Source organism: Aegilops tauschii, chromosome 7, assembly GCF_002575655.3.
Source record: "Aegilops tauschii subsp. strangulata cultivar AL8/78 chromosome 7, Aet v6.0, whole genome shotgun sequence".
Lineage (NCBI taxonomy): Eukaryota > Viridiplantae > Streptophyta > Magnoliopsida > Poales > Poaceae > Aegilops > Aegilops tauschii.
Window position 1 is genome coordinate 86,808,434 of NC_053041.3, and position 19,071 is coordinate 86,827,504.

Below are 19,071 nucleotides of genomic sequence, written 5' to 3' on the forward strand. Positions count from 1 at the left end.
GCACCTGCAAACGCCTCCCAACCTTCGAAAACTGGCTCATCTCCTCCTGGCATTGTACTACTCGAGCAGTACTTAGCCAAGGTCGATCGTAAACTAACCGTGTGACGACAGTACTAATTTCAGCAAAGTGAGTGTGATGGCGCTTTACAAGTGTTGAATGATGAGTGAAGAGGCAACGCCTCCGGTGGACGGATTTATAGGGTCGACCATCGCCCGTCACCACGCCGCTTGACCAAATGGAGCCAGTTCGTTCGTCATATCATATCGTTTTGGGTACATGAATCAGGACTAGATCACGGTCACGGATGATTGCTTACCTGCCCAGTTGTCAGTGGTGGATCATTAGAATACTTTCCCACAACCCAAAATGGATAACTCAACTACTCGTAGAGCAATTGGCTGCTTGCCCAGAGCCCAGAACGTTGTGTGAACTCGCAATTTCGGCGCCTTGAACAGAGGCGGCGTCGTTAAGTTAATCGTCAACGTTGCCTTCCCACGGCAGCCAACCACCCACGGTCGACGCGGCTCAGGCTACTCATAGTGGGGAGTATCATATGCTAGTAACATGCATATAATACTAGTGTATGATACTACCTTTATAGTGCATAGTATCATAAACTAGTATTATAGATGATCATATTTATTGCCATGTATGACACAAAGTAGTATAGCATTTAACATGATACGGTATCTACCTATGTTACTCTAACACTCTCTCTCTTCTTTAATTATGTACCACATAAGCATGTTTGCTAGTCTCAAGTGCATGTTATCACAGCAAGCAACAGAGTATAGTGCACAAGCTCCAACGTACCCCATACACTACTCGTTGGCCGATCCAGACCCAGTCCATCAAGCAGCTTTCCTTCCTCCCCAGTTGTGCTATTTTAACTAGGAGTGTCATTCTGCCACGGTGTTAAGGCGGCTAAACAGCGGGCATCACTGTGGGCGTAGGCGAAGCTTGGTCGGCGTGCGCGTGCCTGTTCCCCGGCGGTGGCGAACGATCGAGTAGAACAACCACATGCAAGATTCCGAGTTGGTTTCGCGCCTTGCGTTGATATTTGTTTGATATGTAGTAAGCGAAAATTGCTTTTGGATATTTGAAAAATTCAAAATTCAACAAAATTCATATTTTTACATTTCAAAAAAAAATCTGAAAATAAATACAGACATACGTGGAGGCATAACACACATGTGTGTAAATTTTTAAAACGAAATACGTTGAAATGAGGGTTGAGCAAAAAAAAAAGACAAATCTGTGACTTTTCAACACATGATACTATTCATCCCAAAAGTTCATAAATGTGTTCTTTTTTGCACAAATCACATCTCAAGGTATTTCATTCTGAAATTTTACGCACATACACATCATATACCTGTATAATGGTATAATTTATTTTTTTCAGATTTTTTCAAACTGACAAGTATAAATTTTGAACTTTTCAAAAAAATCGGCCTCCATTGAGGCCGAGCTCCAAAATGCCGTTCTCTGTAGTAAGTTATTTAACACTTGGCTGTTGAGATTCAATAAGAGTGAAGCATGCCTAGTTGTGGTAGACATCTCTGCCATTTTCTGAACTGTTTGGAAATTGAGAAATAGCATTATCTTTGATAATAACAAGGTGCTGATCCTTGTATACTCCTGTTAATATGATAATTAAATGGTTTCATGACTGAAATATCTTGCTGAAAACCGCAAAGAACAATGAAGTGAGGCGTAAAAATGGTTGAGATGATTGCAAGTTTTCAATCGACTCATGGGTGGAGGACTCAGGTGAACAAGATCATGATGGGGTGAAGCTGCCATGGGGGACAAAATGCTCTCTGTTCTTCTTGCTCTTGGTCGCTATTGAAGATGTTCAGTTGCCTTCATTCTTTCATTCAAGTGTGAGTCTGGTTGTGTTAAACATCTCCTGGAGACCTGACTTGTAGGCTCCTGATGGATCCGGTGTCTATCTACTTTTGCAGGATATCGGAGGGGCCGTATCTGATATAGCCTTATGTGGTCTTTTTGGAACAGTTGGGGATAGCCCTTCTACTCTCACTAGATCAAGCATCATTGTTTTCTTTTCTCTGTTAAGTTCCATAGTTGTTGTAATATGATAATGTGGTTTCTGTTAATAAAAATCACAAAGCACGCTCTCTTTATCAGGAAAAAAGTCCAAAAACAACAAACACCACTACCGTGGCGGACTTGACATACAGTTTGGTTGTACGTTTGTTGTTTTGGTATCGTTCTGAAATTCCACTGAGATTCATTAATGTCACTGAAATAATTTTGAAATTCCTGCGAAGAAACATGTCTGTAAAATTTAGTTTGTGTTAAAAATTCTGTGCAATGTCTCTCGGATGCATGTATAATGGTTCTAACATGTCTGTTTTTGATCAAGTTTATGCGAATTGTCCGTGGAATGCTTCCGAAATCCATTGAAAGAAGACTGAAGCTACTGAACACAATCATAATGTTTTTTTAAATGATTGGACCAATTATTGAAACTTGCTTAGAAATGACGAAAAATTGTGTCAATATGTTTGAAATCGTGTGAAATTGACCTGAATTTTCATTGGAAAAATCTGTAAATTTATGAAAATCAGTGAAATATGTCCAAATTGATACTCTCATTTCCTTTTTATAAGGTCTATTATGTTTCCCAACGTCAAATGGGTTATCTTCAATCAAGTTTGCAGAAACAAATATCAACACCTATAGTACAAGATCAGTATTGTGATATTAAGAGTTTTCCTCTAAACTCGGGTTAAAGAAAGAAATTTGGACTTTGAAAAAATCAATGCCCCCCTTTTTTACAAAGGGAATCTCCCCACTACATTTTTTATATAATGAATAATAACATAGAGAGAGTATGTACATGAGTAATTACTAATAAACTACAACACACCTATAAAAAGAACCATTTGAGAATGGTTTATGTCTGAAAAAGATATGAAATTATTGGACAGTTGTATCAAATATTTCTAATAAGTGTATCTAATTCTATTTGAAACTTATTTGAAAACATACCTGAATAAAACTGAAACAAATGCATGCATAGAAGACAAGAGTGAGAGGAGTACATATCAAAGTAGTATGGATGGTACAAATCTCGAGGCAACTTGGACGTCGGATTGATGCCTGGCATGTGGAAAGAGTTAAAAAAACAAAGCAAAAGACATGTCATTTTCATTAATTAAGAAGAAAGAGATTTACCTAGTTAATTAGAAGAAAACTGGGCAAACCGTCACAACCGTTGAATGGGCACACATACAAGTCACATCACTGACATCGTTGGGAAGAAAATATCGTCAACGTTGCAATTTTGCATGGAGGCGAGAACCACAATGACGACACCTTCATTGAGGTTACGGTGCCCACAGGCGCCCCTATCATCAGCCCAGACCGCGTTCGAGCCCGGCTTTCGCTGGTCGTCTCACCTCCCCTAAGCCTATAGAGTTGGTTGGTCTGCCTACACTACCACCAACACCAGCCACCTCGCAGTACAGTAGGCTCGCACCAGGCCCATCAGCCAGCACATGCCAGACCCGAACCTCCAGATTATTAGCGGCACGTTGCTATGTGCCATGTCACGGGGCCGGCAGTCGAGGCCACCGCGGGGAGGGCCATCGAAGACCACATTGTTGCCATCCCGAGCAACCTGAGCGGCGGCGTGCCACCAGCACCTCGGCCGCCAGGATCTGACCCCAAACTGGGGGCAACAGGGACGCTGGGTCAAGGCACCTCCCTGAAATCCCGCGTCTCGTTGCTACATGAGCAGCTCAGCGTTGTCGCACTGCCTGAGCAACCACAACTCTAGGGGAGGGCTCCGATGCCGGAACGGACGCTGCATCAGGCCTTAATCACCAGGCAAAATGAATTGCGAGAGCTCGCCCCATTGCCACCATCTTTGGCACGGGCTTCGCCCGAATGCATCCTCCAGTAGGGGCGAGAGGTCGCGGAGTAGAGGGGTGGCTACGGCGGGTAGCGGCTAAGGTTCCCCTCATGTCACTTCTGGGAGTGACACGAGGTCCGGATAGCTTTTTTTAGAGGGTTTTAGTGTTGTACAACACTTAATTCTAAAACATGAGCGGGGTTCAAAATTTCAACATTTTTTACAGATTTCTCGGTTACTTCGTTTGGTGCTGAAATATTTGTGAACTGAAAATTTCAGATCAGATTCACTAATTCCAAGCCAAATGCAAATTCAGTTGAAATTAATCAAAACCAAGAACATTTTCATAGATCGAATTCCAAAATAAATTTCAACATTTCACCGAATTTGTTCAGTTAACATAATTTAAAATCATGGACAAGAGAAATAAACTCAGAAAATCCCATACTTGTTGACGTGACGACAACATTATACTAACATTATTCAGTAAGCTAATCAACTAGACACAGGCGCCGGTGCAGATCATGACGCCCAATCTCAACTAGCAATGGCAGACGTAGCCGGTTACATGAGTATCTTGAGCCGTTTGGCCGACTTGCTAAACTCCCTGCAAGAGATGGATTCGACACCATTGTCACTTGTCAGTCAACGATTCGATGCAATGACAGGGGAATGCGCGCAGAAGAAATTAACAATCCACAACTTACTCCCAGGGCACGTCTCCGATGAGCATCCAGTCCCCGTCCCCGTCCTCGTAGGTGACGGCGTATGGATCACCATGGTGAGAAGTGGAGCGGGGGAACATGAGGCGGAGGGTGTGGTGGAGCTGGTGGTAGGAGGCGTGGCGGGACAGGTCCACCTTCCTCCCGATGGGCACACCTTCCATCTTCACCTTCACGTGGCCGTTGCCGCGGCTGCGCGGGCGGTGCGCGATCTTCACCGGCGGCAACCCCACCAGCCTCTTCCTCCTGCACGAATTACACTCGGCCAGGTCAGTTTCACGAAGGAGAAGGGCGCGCACCTACGTGCATTGCATTGAACACCATCGATGAAAAACACTCACTTGTTGCCCGTATCCCAGTCGCGAGCGTCGCCAGTGCCGTCTTCGCCGTTGCCGTGGTCACCGTCGTCGTCGTCGCGCAGGAAGAGTGGCAGCGTGGGCTTGTTGACCCCGAACGCCTCCGCCGAGCCCCTCTTCCCGCACGAGCCCGCGTGGTTGGGCGGCGCAAGCCCCAGCTCCAGCTCCATGGCGCCGGTGGCTAGCTCCTGTACTACGTGATCAGAGATGAAAACTTGTGCTAGGGGTAGCTAGCTGGTGTACTCTCGCAGCCTGCGACACCGTGCGATCGATGCGTGCGGTATATATAGGCGCGCGGGGCACCGCGGGCGATGGCTACGTTCGATGCATGGTGACAGTGGAGTGGAGGTCGAACTCGAGAGAGTGAACTCGTCGTGTGCTCGTGGCGGCCGGGGGAGTGGGAGACATGGTGTTGGGGCTCAAGGGGGGCAGGCAGCGCGCGGGCAAACGTACTGTCGAATGCATGGTCAAGCTAGACACGTTCAGGATTGAACAGGTACCGGCGTCAATGGTGTCACGAGACGTGAGAGCCAGATCGAGGGGGCATGTGCGCGTGGGTGCTTCTGTATCCGCCGTTATTTAACCCTTGATGGGCTCCTCGTCGTCCAAGTCAAGGGAGACAAACCAGCCACTGCTCCAACTCCATGCTTCGCCCACACTAGTAGAAAAAGAGGCTTCCATACGCCCCCATTAGTCCCCAAAACAATCGAACCGCGACAAAAGGGGCCTTTAGTCACGGTTCGGGAGAAGACCCGCGACCAACTATCTGGGCCCAGCGCGCTCGGTCGACAGCTAGCGGACGGACTAAAGGTCCCCGAAGGCCTTTAGTCGCGGTTGGCCAGGCCAACCGGGACTAAAGGCCCATCCAGCTGGCGGACGGGAGGGGCTTTAGTCCCGGTTGGCCTGGCCAACCGGGACTAAAGGTCCCCGAAGGCCTTTAGTCGCGGTTGGCCAGGCCAACCGGGACTAAAGGCCCATCCCTATATATAGGACTCAGCTCACTTCACTTCACTCAGCTCACTTCACAATTTTCAGAAGGGGGTGGTGGGTTTGCTTTTGATTCCTCCTATGCACACAAGGTGTTCGATGAAATGCCCGAGAGCCTGAAACAAACATGATATGAAGTGTCCGAGCCACACTTGACCTTTCTCATTTATTTTTCCTCCGCGATCGCGGTTAGCAACTTGAACCTTTCATGTGTCATTGATAAAATACGCATGTGTGTAGTTCATTGTTTAATTTGTATTATTTCTAGCTAGTTAGTTTAACAAATGCATGATGGTTAATTATATACTTTATATAATAATAATGCAGATGAATCAGCAATGGATGTACGGTCCCCGACTCTCCGGCGAGTTCACTACGGGTTTGAAAGATTTCCTCGTAGTGGCAAATGCGAACAAGCAGCAAGGTTTTATTATCTGTCCATGTGCTGTCTGTAAGAATCAGAAGGGTTACTCCTCCTCAAGAGACGTTCACATGCACCTGCTTCGGCACGGTTTCATGCCAAGCTATAATTGTTGGACCAAGCATGGAGAAAGAGGGGTTAGAATGGAAGAAGATGAAGAAGGGGATGATATCGATGACAACTATCATGATCATTTCGGTGATACTTTCATGGAGGATGATGCTGAAGGTGGGGAAGGGTTAGGTGAAGGTGAAGAAGAGGCACATGATGAGCCCGCTGATGATCTTGGTCGGACCATTGCTGATGCACGGAGACGGCGAAACTGACAAGGATAGGGAGAATTTGGATCGCATGTTAGAGGATCACAAAAAGTCGTTGTATCCAGGATGCGATAATAGTCTGAAAAAGCTGGGCTGCACACTGGATTTGCTAAAATGGAAGGCATAGGAAGGTGTAGGTGACTCATCATTTGAAAATTTGCTGAAAATGTTGAAGAATATGTTTCCGAAGAATAACGAGTTGCCCGCCAGTACGTACGAAGCAAAGAAGGTTGTCTGCCCTCTAGGTTTAGAGGTTCTGAAGATACATGCATGCATTAATGACTGCATCCTCTACCGCGGTGAATACGAGAATTTGAATGAATGCCCTGTATGCACTGCATTGCGTTATAAGATCAGAGGCGATGACCCTGGTGACGATGTTGAGGGCGAGAAACCCAGGAAGAGGGTTCCCGCCAAGGTGATGTGGTATGCTCCTATAATACCACGGTTGAAACGTCTGTTCATGAACAAAAAGCATGCCAAGTCGTTGCGATGGCACAAAGAGGACCGTAAGTCCGACGGGGAGTTGAGACACCCCGCTGATGGAACGCAATGGAGAAAGATCGACAGAGTGTTCAAAGATTTTGCAGCTGACGCAAGGAACATAAGATTTGGTCTAAGTACTGATGGCATGAATCCTTTTGGCGAGCAGAGCTCCAGCCATAGCACCTGGCCCGTGACTCTATGCATCTACAACCTTCCTCCTTGGTTGTGCATGAAGCGGAAGTTCATTATGATGCCAGTGCTCATCCAAGGTCCAAAGCAACCCAGGAACGACATCGATGTGTACCTAAGGCCATTAGTTGATGAACTTTTACAGTTGTGGGCCAGACCTGGTGTACGTGTCTGGGATGAGCACAAAGGAGAGGAATTTGACCTACGAGCGTTGCTTTTTGTAACCATCAACGATTGGCCTGCTCTCAGTAACCTTTCGGGACAGACAAATAAGGGATACAATGCATGCACGCACTGCTTACATGAGACTGAAAGTGTACGTTTGGTTAATTGTAAGAAGAACGTGTACCTGGGTCATCGTCGATTTCTTCCCCGAAATCATAACGTAAGAAAGAAAGACAAGCATTTCAACGGCAAGGCAGATCACCGGCCGAAGCCTGCGGAACGTACTGGTGCTGAGATATTTGATATGGTCAAGGATTTGAAAGTCATCTTTGGAAAGGGTCCTGGCGGACAATCAGTTCCGCGGGGAGTTGACGGGCACGCACCCATGTGGAAGAAGAAATCTATATTTTGGGAGCTAGAATATTGGAAAGTCCTAGATGTCCGCTCTGCAATCGACGTGATGCATGTTACGAAGAATATTTGCGTGAACCTGCTAAGCTTCTTGGGCGTGTATGGGAAGACAAATGATACAAAGGAAGCACGGCAGGACCAGCAACTTTTGAAAGACCCAGATGACCGGCATCCGGAATGGTTTCAAGGTCGTGCCAGCTACGCTCTTACCAAAGAAGAGAAGGTCATTTTTTTTTGAATGCCTGAGCAGTATGAAGCTCCCGTCTGGCTTCTCGTCGAATATAAAGGGAATAATAAACATGGCGGAGAAAAAGTTCCAAAACCTGAAGTCTCACGACTGCCACGTGATTATGACGCAATTGCTTCCGATTGCTTTGAGGGGGCTCCTACCGGAAAATGTTCGAGTAGCCATTGTGAAGCTATATGCATTCCTCAATGCAATCTCTCAGAAGGTAATCAATCCAGAAGATCTACCACGGTTACAGACCGATGTGGTCCAATGCCTTGTCAGTTTCGAGTTGGTGTTCCCACCATCCTTCTTCGATATTATGACGCACCTCCTGCTCCACCTAGTCGAAGAGATTTCCACTCTCGGTCCTGTATTTCTACACAATATGTTCCCCTTTGAGAGGTTCATGGGAGTATTAAAGAAATATGTTCGTAACCGTGCTAGGCCAGAAGGAAGCATCGTCAAGCGCTATGGAAATGAGGAGGTAATTGAGTTCTGTATTGACTATGTTCCTGACCTTAAGCCGATTGGTATTCCTCAATCGCGGCACGAGGGGAGACTAAGTGGAAAAGGCAAGATCGGAAGGAAATCCACGATATGTATGGACGGTCATTCTATGACTGAAGCACACCACACAGTTCTGCAAAATTCCAGCTTTGTGGCTCCGTACTTCGAGCAACACAAGAATATTTTACGCTCGGACAACCCGGGGAAGCCTGAATCCTGGATTAGAAAGGCCCACATGGAGACTTTCGGCAGTTGGTTGCGAAAACATTTAATGAATGACAATGATGTTGGAGATCAGCTGTACATGTTGGCCAAGAAACCATCTTCGACTATAACGATTTTCCAAGGGTACGAGATAAATGGGAATACATTTTACACCATCGCCCAAGATAAAAAGAGCACCAACCAAAACAGTGGTGTCCGCTTTGATGCAGCAACCGAGAATGGGCGAAAGGTCACATATTATGGTTACATAGAGGAGATATGGGAACTTGACTATGGACCCTCCTTTAAGGTCCCTTTGTTCCGGTGCAAATGGTTCAAGCTAACAGGAGGTGGGGTAAAGGTGGACGAGCAATACGGAATGACAATGGTGGATTTCAACAATCTTGGTTACCTTGACGAACCATTCGTCCTTGCCAAAGATGTCGCTCAGGTTTTTTATTTGAAGGACATGAGTAGCAAACCGAGGAAACGGAAAGATAAGAAAACGATCAGTACATCATGCGATGATCCAAAGCGCCACATTGTTCTTTCAGGGAAAAGAAACATCGTGGGAGTGGAGGACAAGACAGACATGTCAGAAGATTATAATATGTTTGGTGAAATTCCGCCCTTCAAAGTGAACACTGACCCAAGCATTAAGTTAAATGATGAGGATGCTCCATGGATACGACACAATCGTAAGCAAGCAGGGACACAAGGGAAGAATTGATGTGTAATAATTTATTGTACCAAACTTTGTATTTGGTCGATGAACTGAATGATGTATCAAACCTTTTGTCAAACCTTCAAGGGATTTTAAAATGAATTAGTTTTATTTTTCTGATTTTTTTGATATATAATTGTATTATTAAGATTTTAAAATGAATTAGTTTTATTTTTCTGATTTTTTTGATATATTATTTGTATTTTTAAGAATTTAAAATGAATTAGTTTTATTTTCTGATTTTTTTGATATATAATTGTATTTTTAAGATTTTAAAATGAATTAGAAACAAAATAATATAAACTTTAATAAAATATATAAGTACAAACAAAATAAAATAAATTTTAATAACATAAATAAAATTGATTCAACTAAAATTATCGAAGTATTTTCTGTTCAAAATCATTGAAAGCTAAAAGAATTTTCATAAAGAACTTTTTTTGTTAGAAGCTTTAATAGCAAAAATAATTATCATAAAGTAAAATAAATAAGTAATTAGAAACAAAATAAAATAAAATAAATAAGTTTTTTGTTGTAAGTAGAAACAAAACAAAATAAATAAATCAAAAAAGAAAACAAAAAACAGGCAAAAAATAAAAAATATGCCACCTACTGGGCCACCACGGCCTGAATACGACTAGAAACCCATCGTGGGCCAGGATTCAGGTCCGCAGAAGGCCCAGTAGGCCCATCAGGCATAGCAGTGACAATTAGGCCCGTAAGCCTGCAATGGAGAGGAGCTCAATAGGGGAGCGGTAGTGCGGCTTATAAACCACTGCGCGCCCCTCTCAACTAGTGAGGTGGGACTAAACTAGCGAGGGGAGCAGCAGTGGTAGTATCACAATGCCTTTAGTCCCGGTTGGGGAGGCGGACCGCGACTAAAGGGTCTTTCTACGCGGGAACGAAAGCGGCGCCAAAACCCTTTAGTCCCGGTTGGGGAGGCGGACCGCGACTAAAGGTACCCTTTAGTCGCGGTTGGTGTGGCCAACCGCGACTAAAGGGTACCTTTAGTCGCGGTCCGCCTCCCCAACCGGGACTAAAGGTACGTCTATATATACTGCACTTAGCAGTTTCCGCCACTTCCCATTCTCCTCTCTCGACGCCGAAGCCCTGCCCCGACGCCGACGCCGACGCCGAAGCCCTGCGCGCCGCCGCCCCCGTCCCCAGTGAGCGCCGCCGCCGCCCGTGCCCTGCCCTTGCCCGCCGCAGCCCCTGCCCTTGCCCGCCGCCCGCCGCCCGACGCCCTGCCGCCCGCCGCCCGCTGCCCCTGCCTGCCGTCCTCCGCGCGCCTCCCGCCGCCGGAAAAGGAAGAAGCTAGAAGAAAGAAAAAGGAAGAAGAAGAAAGAAAAAGGAAGAAGAAGAAGAAAAAAGGAAGAAGAAAACAAAAGAAAAACAGAAGAAAAACAAGAAAAAGGAAGAAAAAAGGAAAAAGGAAGAAAAAAAAGAAAACAAAAGAAAAAGGAAGAAGAAAGAAAAAAGAAAACAAAAGAAAACACAAGAAAAACAAACAGAAGAAAAAAACAGAAGAAAAAAGGAAAAAGGAAAAAAGGAAGAAAAAACAGAAGAAAAACAAAAGAAAACAAAAGAAAACAGAAGAAAAAGGAAGAAGAAAAAAAAAGGAAGAAGAAAAAAAGAAAGAAGAAAGAAAGAAGAAAAAGGAAGAAGAAAAAAAGGAAGAAGAAAAAAAGAAAGAAGAAAAAAAAGGAAGAAGAAAAAAAGAAAGAAGAAAGAAAGAAGAAAAAGGAAGAAGAAAAAAAGGAAGAAGAAAAAAAGAAAGAAGAAAGAAAGAAGAAAGAAAAAGGAAGAAGAAAAAAAGAAGAAGAAAAAAAGAAGAAAGAAAAAGGAAGAAGAAAAAAAAAGGAAGAAAAAAAAGAAGAAGAAAAAAAGAAGAAGAAAAAGAAAGAAGAAAGAAAGAAGAAAGAAAAAGAAAGAAGAAAGAAAGAAGAAAGAAGAAAGAAAGAAGAAAGAAAAAGAAAGAAGAAAAAAAAGGAAGAACAAAAAAGAAAGAAGAAAGAAAGAAGAAAAAGGAAGAAGAAAAAAAGAAAGAAGAAAGAAAGAAAGAAGAAAGAAAGAAGAAAGAAAAAGGAAGAAGAAAAAAAGAAGAAGAAAAAAAGAAGAAAGAAAAAGGAAGAAGAAAAAAATGAAAACCAAAAGAAAGAAGAAAGAAAAAGGAAGAAGAAAAAAAAGAAGAAGAAAGGAAGAAGAAAGGAAGAAGAAGAAAGAAAGAAGAAAGAAAAAGGAAGAAGAAGAAAGAAAGAAGAAAGATGAAGAAGAAAGGAAGAAGAAGAAAAAAAGAAGAAAAAAGGAAGAAGAAAGAAACCAAATGAAAACCAAAAAGAAAAACAAAGAAAACAAAACAAAATACTTGGCAGTGCTCAATAATCTTATTTTTTAATTCCTCCTCCTCTATGTCCCCTTAATCTTATTTTTTAATTCCTTTGTACTTAAAGAATTTTTACTACATGCAGGAGTGACATATGGCGGACGATAGAGCCGAGCCGCTTAGGGATCCGGAGGCTGAACGTTATTTAATGGGCATCATCAACAAGGAGATTCCTTATGTGCCGGGCTCAGAATATGAGCAACAAGAGGATGTAGTCTCTTCTTTTCTGAACCTTGACAGTGGAACAGAGATTGTCGATGATCAAGAAGGTGAAGGAACGGACATTGTCGACGGAGGTCAACCGTCAACAAACGACGATCTCGAATTGCAAGTAGCAACCACCTCCGGCGAGGTATATATATACATTGAGCCTCTCGTGATACAAACTTACTGAAATGTGAATACATATGTATTAACGCGCGTGACTCTCTTTCTTTTTTTAGCCCTCCGGATCGAGTACGACAAAGCGTGGCAAATCCAAGGCGATGAAAACAGGAGAAACATATGCCATTGAGTTTGTCAGTGAAACCGGCAAGCCCCTACAGCACACCTCAAAGTTTATCAACCAATGCGGAGTCGTTGTTAGAGACAACGTCCCGATCACCGTCCAGGAATGGAAGGAGCCAAAGAAGGCACGTCTTGGTTTCAGTTTTGTCGACAAGAGAACGAAAAAGGATTGCTGGAGAAAGCTTATGGAACATTTCATTCTACCTCCGGAATACAACAAAGTCGATGAATTCGGTAACGAGGTTCCGGGTGGACGTCAGAGGAGGAGGCTAGTTAAAGAGTTCGCTCTTCAGAAGATGGGCGAAGCATTCCGGAACTTCAAGAAAAATTTAACCCGTGACTATGTCAACAAGGGCAAGACTCCGGATTTCAATGGACAACATGAGAAACTGAAAGATGATTGGCCAGAATTTGTGAGGCAAAAGCAATCGGAGCATTTCAAGGAAATATCGAAAAAAATAAGGATAATGCGAGTAAGAAAAAGTTCCATCATATTATGGGGCCAGGAGGATACCGCCTTTCGGAGCCTAGGTGGCAGAAGATGGAGGAGGACCTGAGGGTGCGAGGAATCCCTCTCGGTACAGAGGGATGGGACCGAAGGGCCAAAAGCTGGTGGTACGGGCATGGGGGATCGCTAGACCCGGAGACAGGGGTGTGTGTTCACCGGCAGAGACAGTTTGCTCCCACCCAAGCCCTTATTGACGCAATGACCCAAGCTCAAGAGGGCTTGATCAAGTTCAACAGAGAGAAAGACGCACTGACAACAGCCCTCGGGAATGATGAACATGGAGGACGTGTACGAGGCAAAGGCAAAGTTCCGTGGAAAGTGGGGTTTTCCCAGGACAATGACCCGTACTGTTACAGAAGCCGTAAGAGAAAGACGGACCGGGATGCAGATCTTATGACGAAGTTTGCATCGGAACTCCATGAGTTGAAGCAGACCGTGCATGAACTAGTAAAAGAAAAATCGGCTGCAGGGCCGCATGAAGATCATGAAGCGGATCGCGGAAGCCAGCAGCGGAGAAGCAGCATGGCTTCCACGGATGCCCCGCCTGGTGCTAGTGCACCAATGATCGAGATTCGTGCACCGGAGCCTCACTACCCCGTGGATGATGTAAAGGAGATGAAAGAATGTGATCTGCATTATCCCGTGGGGAACGTTTCCACGAAGGTAGCTAGCGGCAGTACTTTACCCTGTACACCTGGAGCACTCCACCACAACAACCCCATTGCATATGGCTATGCTCGTGTCACGGTGGAAGACATAGTCCAAGGGTTTGAGGACCTGGAGATTGACAAACCTACACCCGAAGGGGAGAGAAGACTTGGAGATGTCAAGCGCCAGTTCATTCTATGGAAAAAGAAGTACATAGTGTTTCCAGGCGAGGCGCCAAGGCTAGCAAGTCCACCCCCCTCCGATGGTGGTGGTGGCGGTGGTGGTGGTCGTGGTGGTTCACCTACACCTCCTTCACGCCATTCGACGCCGTCCCCCGATCCACAAACTCCGGCGGGTACGACGCCCCCCAATCCTCCTCTGGCGGGTACGACGCCCCCCAATCCACCTCCGGCGAAGAAGCAGAAGCAGGCGGACAGCAAGGAAACCCGCTCCTGGACTATTAACCCGGACCCTTATGTACCTAAGACCACAAGGGTACCGGAGCCATCACTGAAGCCTCTCCTCCCAAGGCCTTGGGAACTTAGTGAAGCTGAAACCAAATTGGCCGCGTCTGCTGATTATGAGAAATGGAAGGCGGATATGAAGGCGATAAAAGAGCCTGAGCCCAAGCAAGTATTCACTGAGAAGCAAAAGAAGTGGGCTAAGGATTTTTTGACGACACCATCCCAAGCCGAGCTGAATATGCCTGACGACTATGGACATGAACTTCGTAGGCAAGCAAAAATATTGAAGGAGGAGAAAGAAGAAAGTAAAAAAAGCGAGAAACAAGTTGACCAGCTCGGGATGCAGAAGAAACAATCGACCCCCCCGCTCATAGTGAAAGCCGGTCCGGAAGAGGACCCCGAGATCATAGCAGCTGCGGCAGCACTTGGATTGACTGTAGCGAGTGCCATGAAACAAGCGTCCGAGATGGGTTTGACTCTTCGTGCCTTCTTAGGCCTTGAGGATGCGCCAGTATGTGAGATAGCATTACAATATGTGCGGAATGGGCCTCTCGTCGAGCCTGCGCGGGAAAAGAGTCTACCACCACAAATGCGAAATCTGCTACATTGGTACAAGCAATTCATAAAATGGGCCGACAAAGAATATGTTTATGCGGATGTTACAGATGAGCATCACACCAAACGGTACTCTGTACAAGTTCATATGAGTGAATTGTTCCAGCTGTTCAATCTGCGCGACCTCGACAAATCTATGCTGAGTTGCTACGTTCTGTAAGTGATTTATTTCTACCTCATCTCGTTCTTCATTGCCTGCACTATATATATATATTGTCCTAACTATATTGTTGCGTACGCTATTATGCAGATTGAAGATTTGGGAATGCAAAATAAGAAACATCCATGATGTTGGGTTCATTGACCCACATATCGTTAATGGACATGTGTTACAACATCACCCCGAAGACGTGGAGAAAGACTTGTACAAGTTTCTTAGAAAGCATCAACTCAAAAGTCATATTCTATTTCCTTACCATTTTGGGTGAGTGTTTCTCTCTTGTGCCCATTCTCTTTTGTTTACTCCATGCATGGTATGTCTAATCGATGAGTTATGCATGACTGTGCATGTAACGTGTCCGCAGGTTCCACTGGATTCTGCTAAATATTGAACTTCACACCTCCAGAGTTCTAATCATGGACTCTATGGATTCGGATCCAAAGCGTTGGGCTGACATGAGAAAAATGTTGCAAAAGTAATTATTTTCAATCATTTGAGCTCTATATCGATCGGTCTCTTTCATTCATTTCCTAATATCAAGTAACTAATAACTCCCTTGTTCATTTAATTTTCTTTGCCCTGTAGGGTTTGGAGACGGTTCTCAGAAGAAATTGTCGGTGAATTCAAACATGAGCTGGATTTCAGAAGGTTAGTTAATGTGGATAAGCAGCCACCGGGGACCAATCTATGTCGATACTATGTTTGTGAGAACATCCGGAGACACACCTCTGAGCGGAAGGCATCGGATAGCGTGCGGAACGCGACGGATAACTTGCGGAGGAGGCTTAGTCCAGAAGCTCGCTTCCGACCAATTCAAGAAGAATTAGTAGGATTTTTCATGAGGGAAGTCATCAATCCTAAAGGAGAACACTATATCGAGGACGAAGAAATTTATATGCATACCCGAGATTGAAACTTATTCGAAGTTGTATATGGTCATCCATCCTAATTGTGTATGGAAACTTGTTCGAAGTTGTATATGGTCACCCGAGATTGAATATATATTATATATTCCTCTTGAATTCTTCTTGTTTGAAATTTCATATGCATGTATATAGTAGCGTAGAATATGTGTACTGAAACTTCATCAAAATTAAAATAAAACACAAAATAAAATATAAAAGAAATAAAACACTCCAAATTAAAAGAAACCAGGTTTAGGGGGGCTAAAACCCTAAACCTGCGTGGGAGGCCTTTAGTCCCGGTTGGCCACGAGAACCGGGACTAAAGGTCCTCCGCCCCGACGGACCACTGGCGCCCACGTGGACGGGCCTTTAGTCCCGGTCAGCCACAAGAACCGGGACTAAAGCCTTTAGTCGCGGTCCGTAAGAGGCGCGACTAAAGGGGGGGTCTTTAGTCGCGCATATTTAGTCCCGGTTGCACAGCCGGGACTAAAGGCTGTTGCGAACCGGGACTAAAGGGCTTTTTTCTACCAGTGCCACTCCAGTCACAGTTGCATGTGACAGTGTGCCTGATCCACACCTTCGATGCGCATGCATGAAGCATGGACACAGTGCTTCCCAACGCCGCTCCCTGCCGGCTCTGTACCAACACCGATGTTTATAAGTTTGTAAACGTCCTATGTATACATGCGTGTGCAGCTTCTGATGGGGGCACGACAAATTACGCAAGGAGAGCAGTTTGTCAAAAGTAATTTGGGTGTGCGCTACGCCAGTTTCCAAAACACAGTTCACTAAACACTAATTGAGTTCACTAAACAAAACACAGTTAACTGAACCATAATTCAGTAAACTAAACCAAATTTCAGTTAAATGGAAAAAGCAAATCAGTTAACTAACACAACAAATCAGTTAACTGAATCCAGTTAACCAAATCAAAACTCACTTAACTGAATCCACATCCAGAAAACAGAATAAAAGGTCAGTTCTATCCATATGAATTCCATTAGAGCACCAAAGATAACTAGTGCATCAAAGATAACACAAATTCAGATAGTACAGTGCATATTAGGTCATTGCATCAATTAGTACAGTGCATCAAAGATAACTCAAATTTAGGCAGCAATCCACTGATCCTAATTAACTAAGTTAAACAAGTCCACTGATAAAATTACATTAGAGCACCAATGGATCACTCACATTCATCTAGCATCTCCCTAACCTTCCTTATCTTGCACTTGGTGTCTTCCTTACGCTTGAACAAGTCACCAATCATATACTCTAGCTTCTTTATCCGTTTCTTCAATTGATCCCTTTCTTCCTTCAAGTTTTCCCTCTCTTCCATCATTTTGTCCCTCTCTTGCTTCATCTCATCCCTCTCTTTCTCTGCCTTAGTCCTGACCACCTGATGAATGTTGGTCACTGATTTGTCAGACATTCTCTTCTTCTCAAGTTCTATCTTTAGGTCATAGAGAGCTAACCTTGTGTTGCCCAATTCAGTAATTGCCTGCTCTTTGTCAGCCACCATCTTAGCAAAATCTAGTTTAAAAAACTCAGGTCTTTTTCCATCTTTTCTTTCTCTCTCACAACCCTAACATTTTCTTCAACATTAACAACAGCTTCCCCGAGCCTGAGTTTGACCTCCTCTTCATACATGTCCCAGACCCTAGCTAGACTGGTCCTCAATTGTGGAGGCCACTCTGGGTCAACCCAATGCACATAGGGGCATTTAGACCCATCCTAAAATTGAAGAGGAAAAAATTTAGAGTGAAATGCATTATTCAGTTAACTGCACAAAATTCAGTAACACTGAATCAAGATCCAGTTAACTGCACAAAACTCAGTAACACTGAATCAAGATTCAGTTAACTGACACCAGATTCAGGTTACTGTTTTCACAGTAACCTTTGAGCATTCATGAGCTACTTAAACACTACATATTTAGACAACACTTAACTTATTTAAAAATAAGATAATCTTCTTCTTACAGGAATATGGCACAGAACAAAACTATAAATGGCACAACTGAGCAAGTTCAATCACATATGCACTTAAATGGATAAAGCATGTACAACTATGAACATCTACTAAAGCAGCACCATCTACATCTATAGCTAAGAACATCTACTAACCTTTTGTGCACAACCCAGGAATCTTCTTCCACTGTCAACAGACTCAAAGGCAACCAACTTCTCACACACTGCTTGATGCTCACATCTAAAAGGTAGATCTGCAGCAAGGCCTCTCCAATCGAAGCTCTCAATGGTGCGAGGAGCCTAAAACCAAATCTGGCCAGAAATCCCAAAATTTCGCCTAACCCTAAATGTCAGATGCTGGTGGAGAGGATCTCACCGGACTGCTTACAGAGTCACCACCCGACGAGGAGGAGCTGGATCCGGAATCACTCCACGAAACCATGGCGGCTTGCTTGCTTGGCGGCAGCGGCTTGCTGGACGGCGGCGAGGACGTGCCCTGTGAGCAGAGAGCAAGAACAGAGAGGGGGTGCGCGACGACGAGTGCGGGTTTTTCTGCAATGGGGGGGGCATGTGACCGTGTTCTTCTAAACAATTAATTCAAGTGTATTCGTGACTACGGCTTGATTCTAAGGAAAGGCAGGGGCTCTTTGCAAAAACACGGGCGCTGACCGGCTCGGGCCCGAGGAGTCCACTTGTCGAGCTCTGATTGGTCCAGGACCAAAGTTGCACATATGATGCAAGTTATGGAACTGGGTAGGGTCATTTTGCAAGTTCTAAGACCAAACCATCACATTCTAAGCAAGTTCTAGGACTCCCAGTGCTTTTAACTCTTATAAGTTTGTAAACGTCCTATGTATACATGCGTGTGCAGCTTCTGATGGGGGCAGGACAATTACGCAGGGAGAGTAGTTTGTCAAAAGTAATTTGGGCGTGCGCTACGTCAGTTTCCACTACCTAAGAGAAAAGGTGAGATGAGGCTAATATGAATGTTTTGTCCAAGTACTAGCATGGTTGGAGTTAAGGATTCCGAAGTTGAATGCACCCTACGGCATGGAGACTGAACGATGAGGGACGGGGCGACGCGGGCGACGCCGCAGGCGACGACGGGGGTGACCTCTCCTACCATTGATCGGCGGGTAGGAGGCCGCTTCTGGGCGTTATGCGATGACGCCGGCGATGCGGAAGACGAGGACGGGGATTCCGACGGTGAAGAGTCACCGTCGAGTTCGCCGACGCCATCCGATGCGATCTGCGAGGCATTTCGAGTGGGCTACTCTCAGAAGGATGTGGCGAGGCTCTTCGACTT

The 19,071-nt window shown here is 44.7% G+C and overlaps 1 protein-coding gene across 1 annotated transcript; it reads right to left on the reverse strand.

Annotated features, from left to right (window-relative positions):
- Nucleotides 1–4,448: 4,448 nt before the first annotated feature.
- On the reverse strand, nucleotides 4,449–5,188 carry LOC109750719 (auxin-responsive protein IAA20-like). Its single transcript, XM_020309698.3, has 3 exons — nucleotides 4,948–5,188; nucleotides 4,592–4,852; nucleotides 4,449–4,491 (listed from the first exon to the last, which is right to left on the reverse strand). Exons 1-3 carry the CDS (start codon nucleotides 5,130–5,132, stop codon nucleotides 4,449–4,451), a joined length of 489 nt encoding a protein of 162 aa, XP_020165287.1. The 5' UTR covers nucleotides 5,133–5,188.
- Nucleotides 5,189–19,071: the final 13,883 nt, after the last annotated feature.

What these genes read in the sequence shown, in the direction of transcription:
- LOC109750719 (XM_020309698.3), bottom strand. Translation starts at nt 5,132, where the DNA reads ATGGAGCTGGAGCTGGGGCTTGCGCCGCCCAACCACGCGGGCTCGTGC. An exon ending in GACTGGGATACGGGCAACAA is followed by an intron (nt 4,853 to 4,947) that starts GTGAGTGTTTTT and finishes TAATTCGTGCAG; the next exon opens with GAGGAAGAGGCTGGTGGGGT. An exon ending in ATCGGAGACGTGCCCTGGGA is followed by an intron (nt 4,492 to 4,591) that starts GTAAGTTGTGGA and finishes CATCTCTTGCAG; the next exon opens with GGAGTTTAGCAAGTCGGCCA.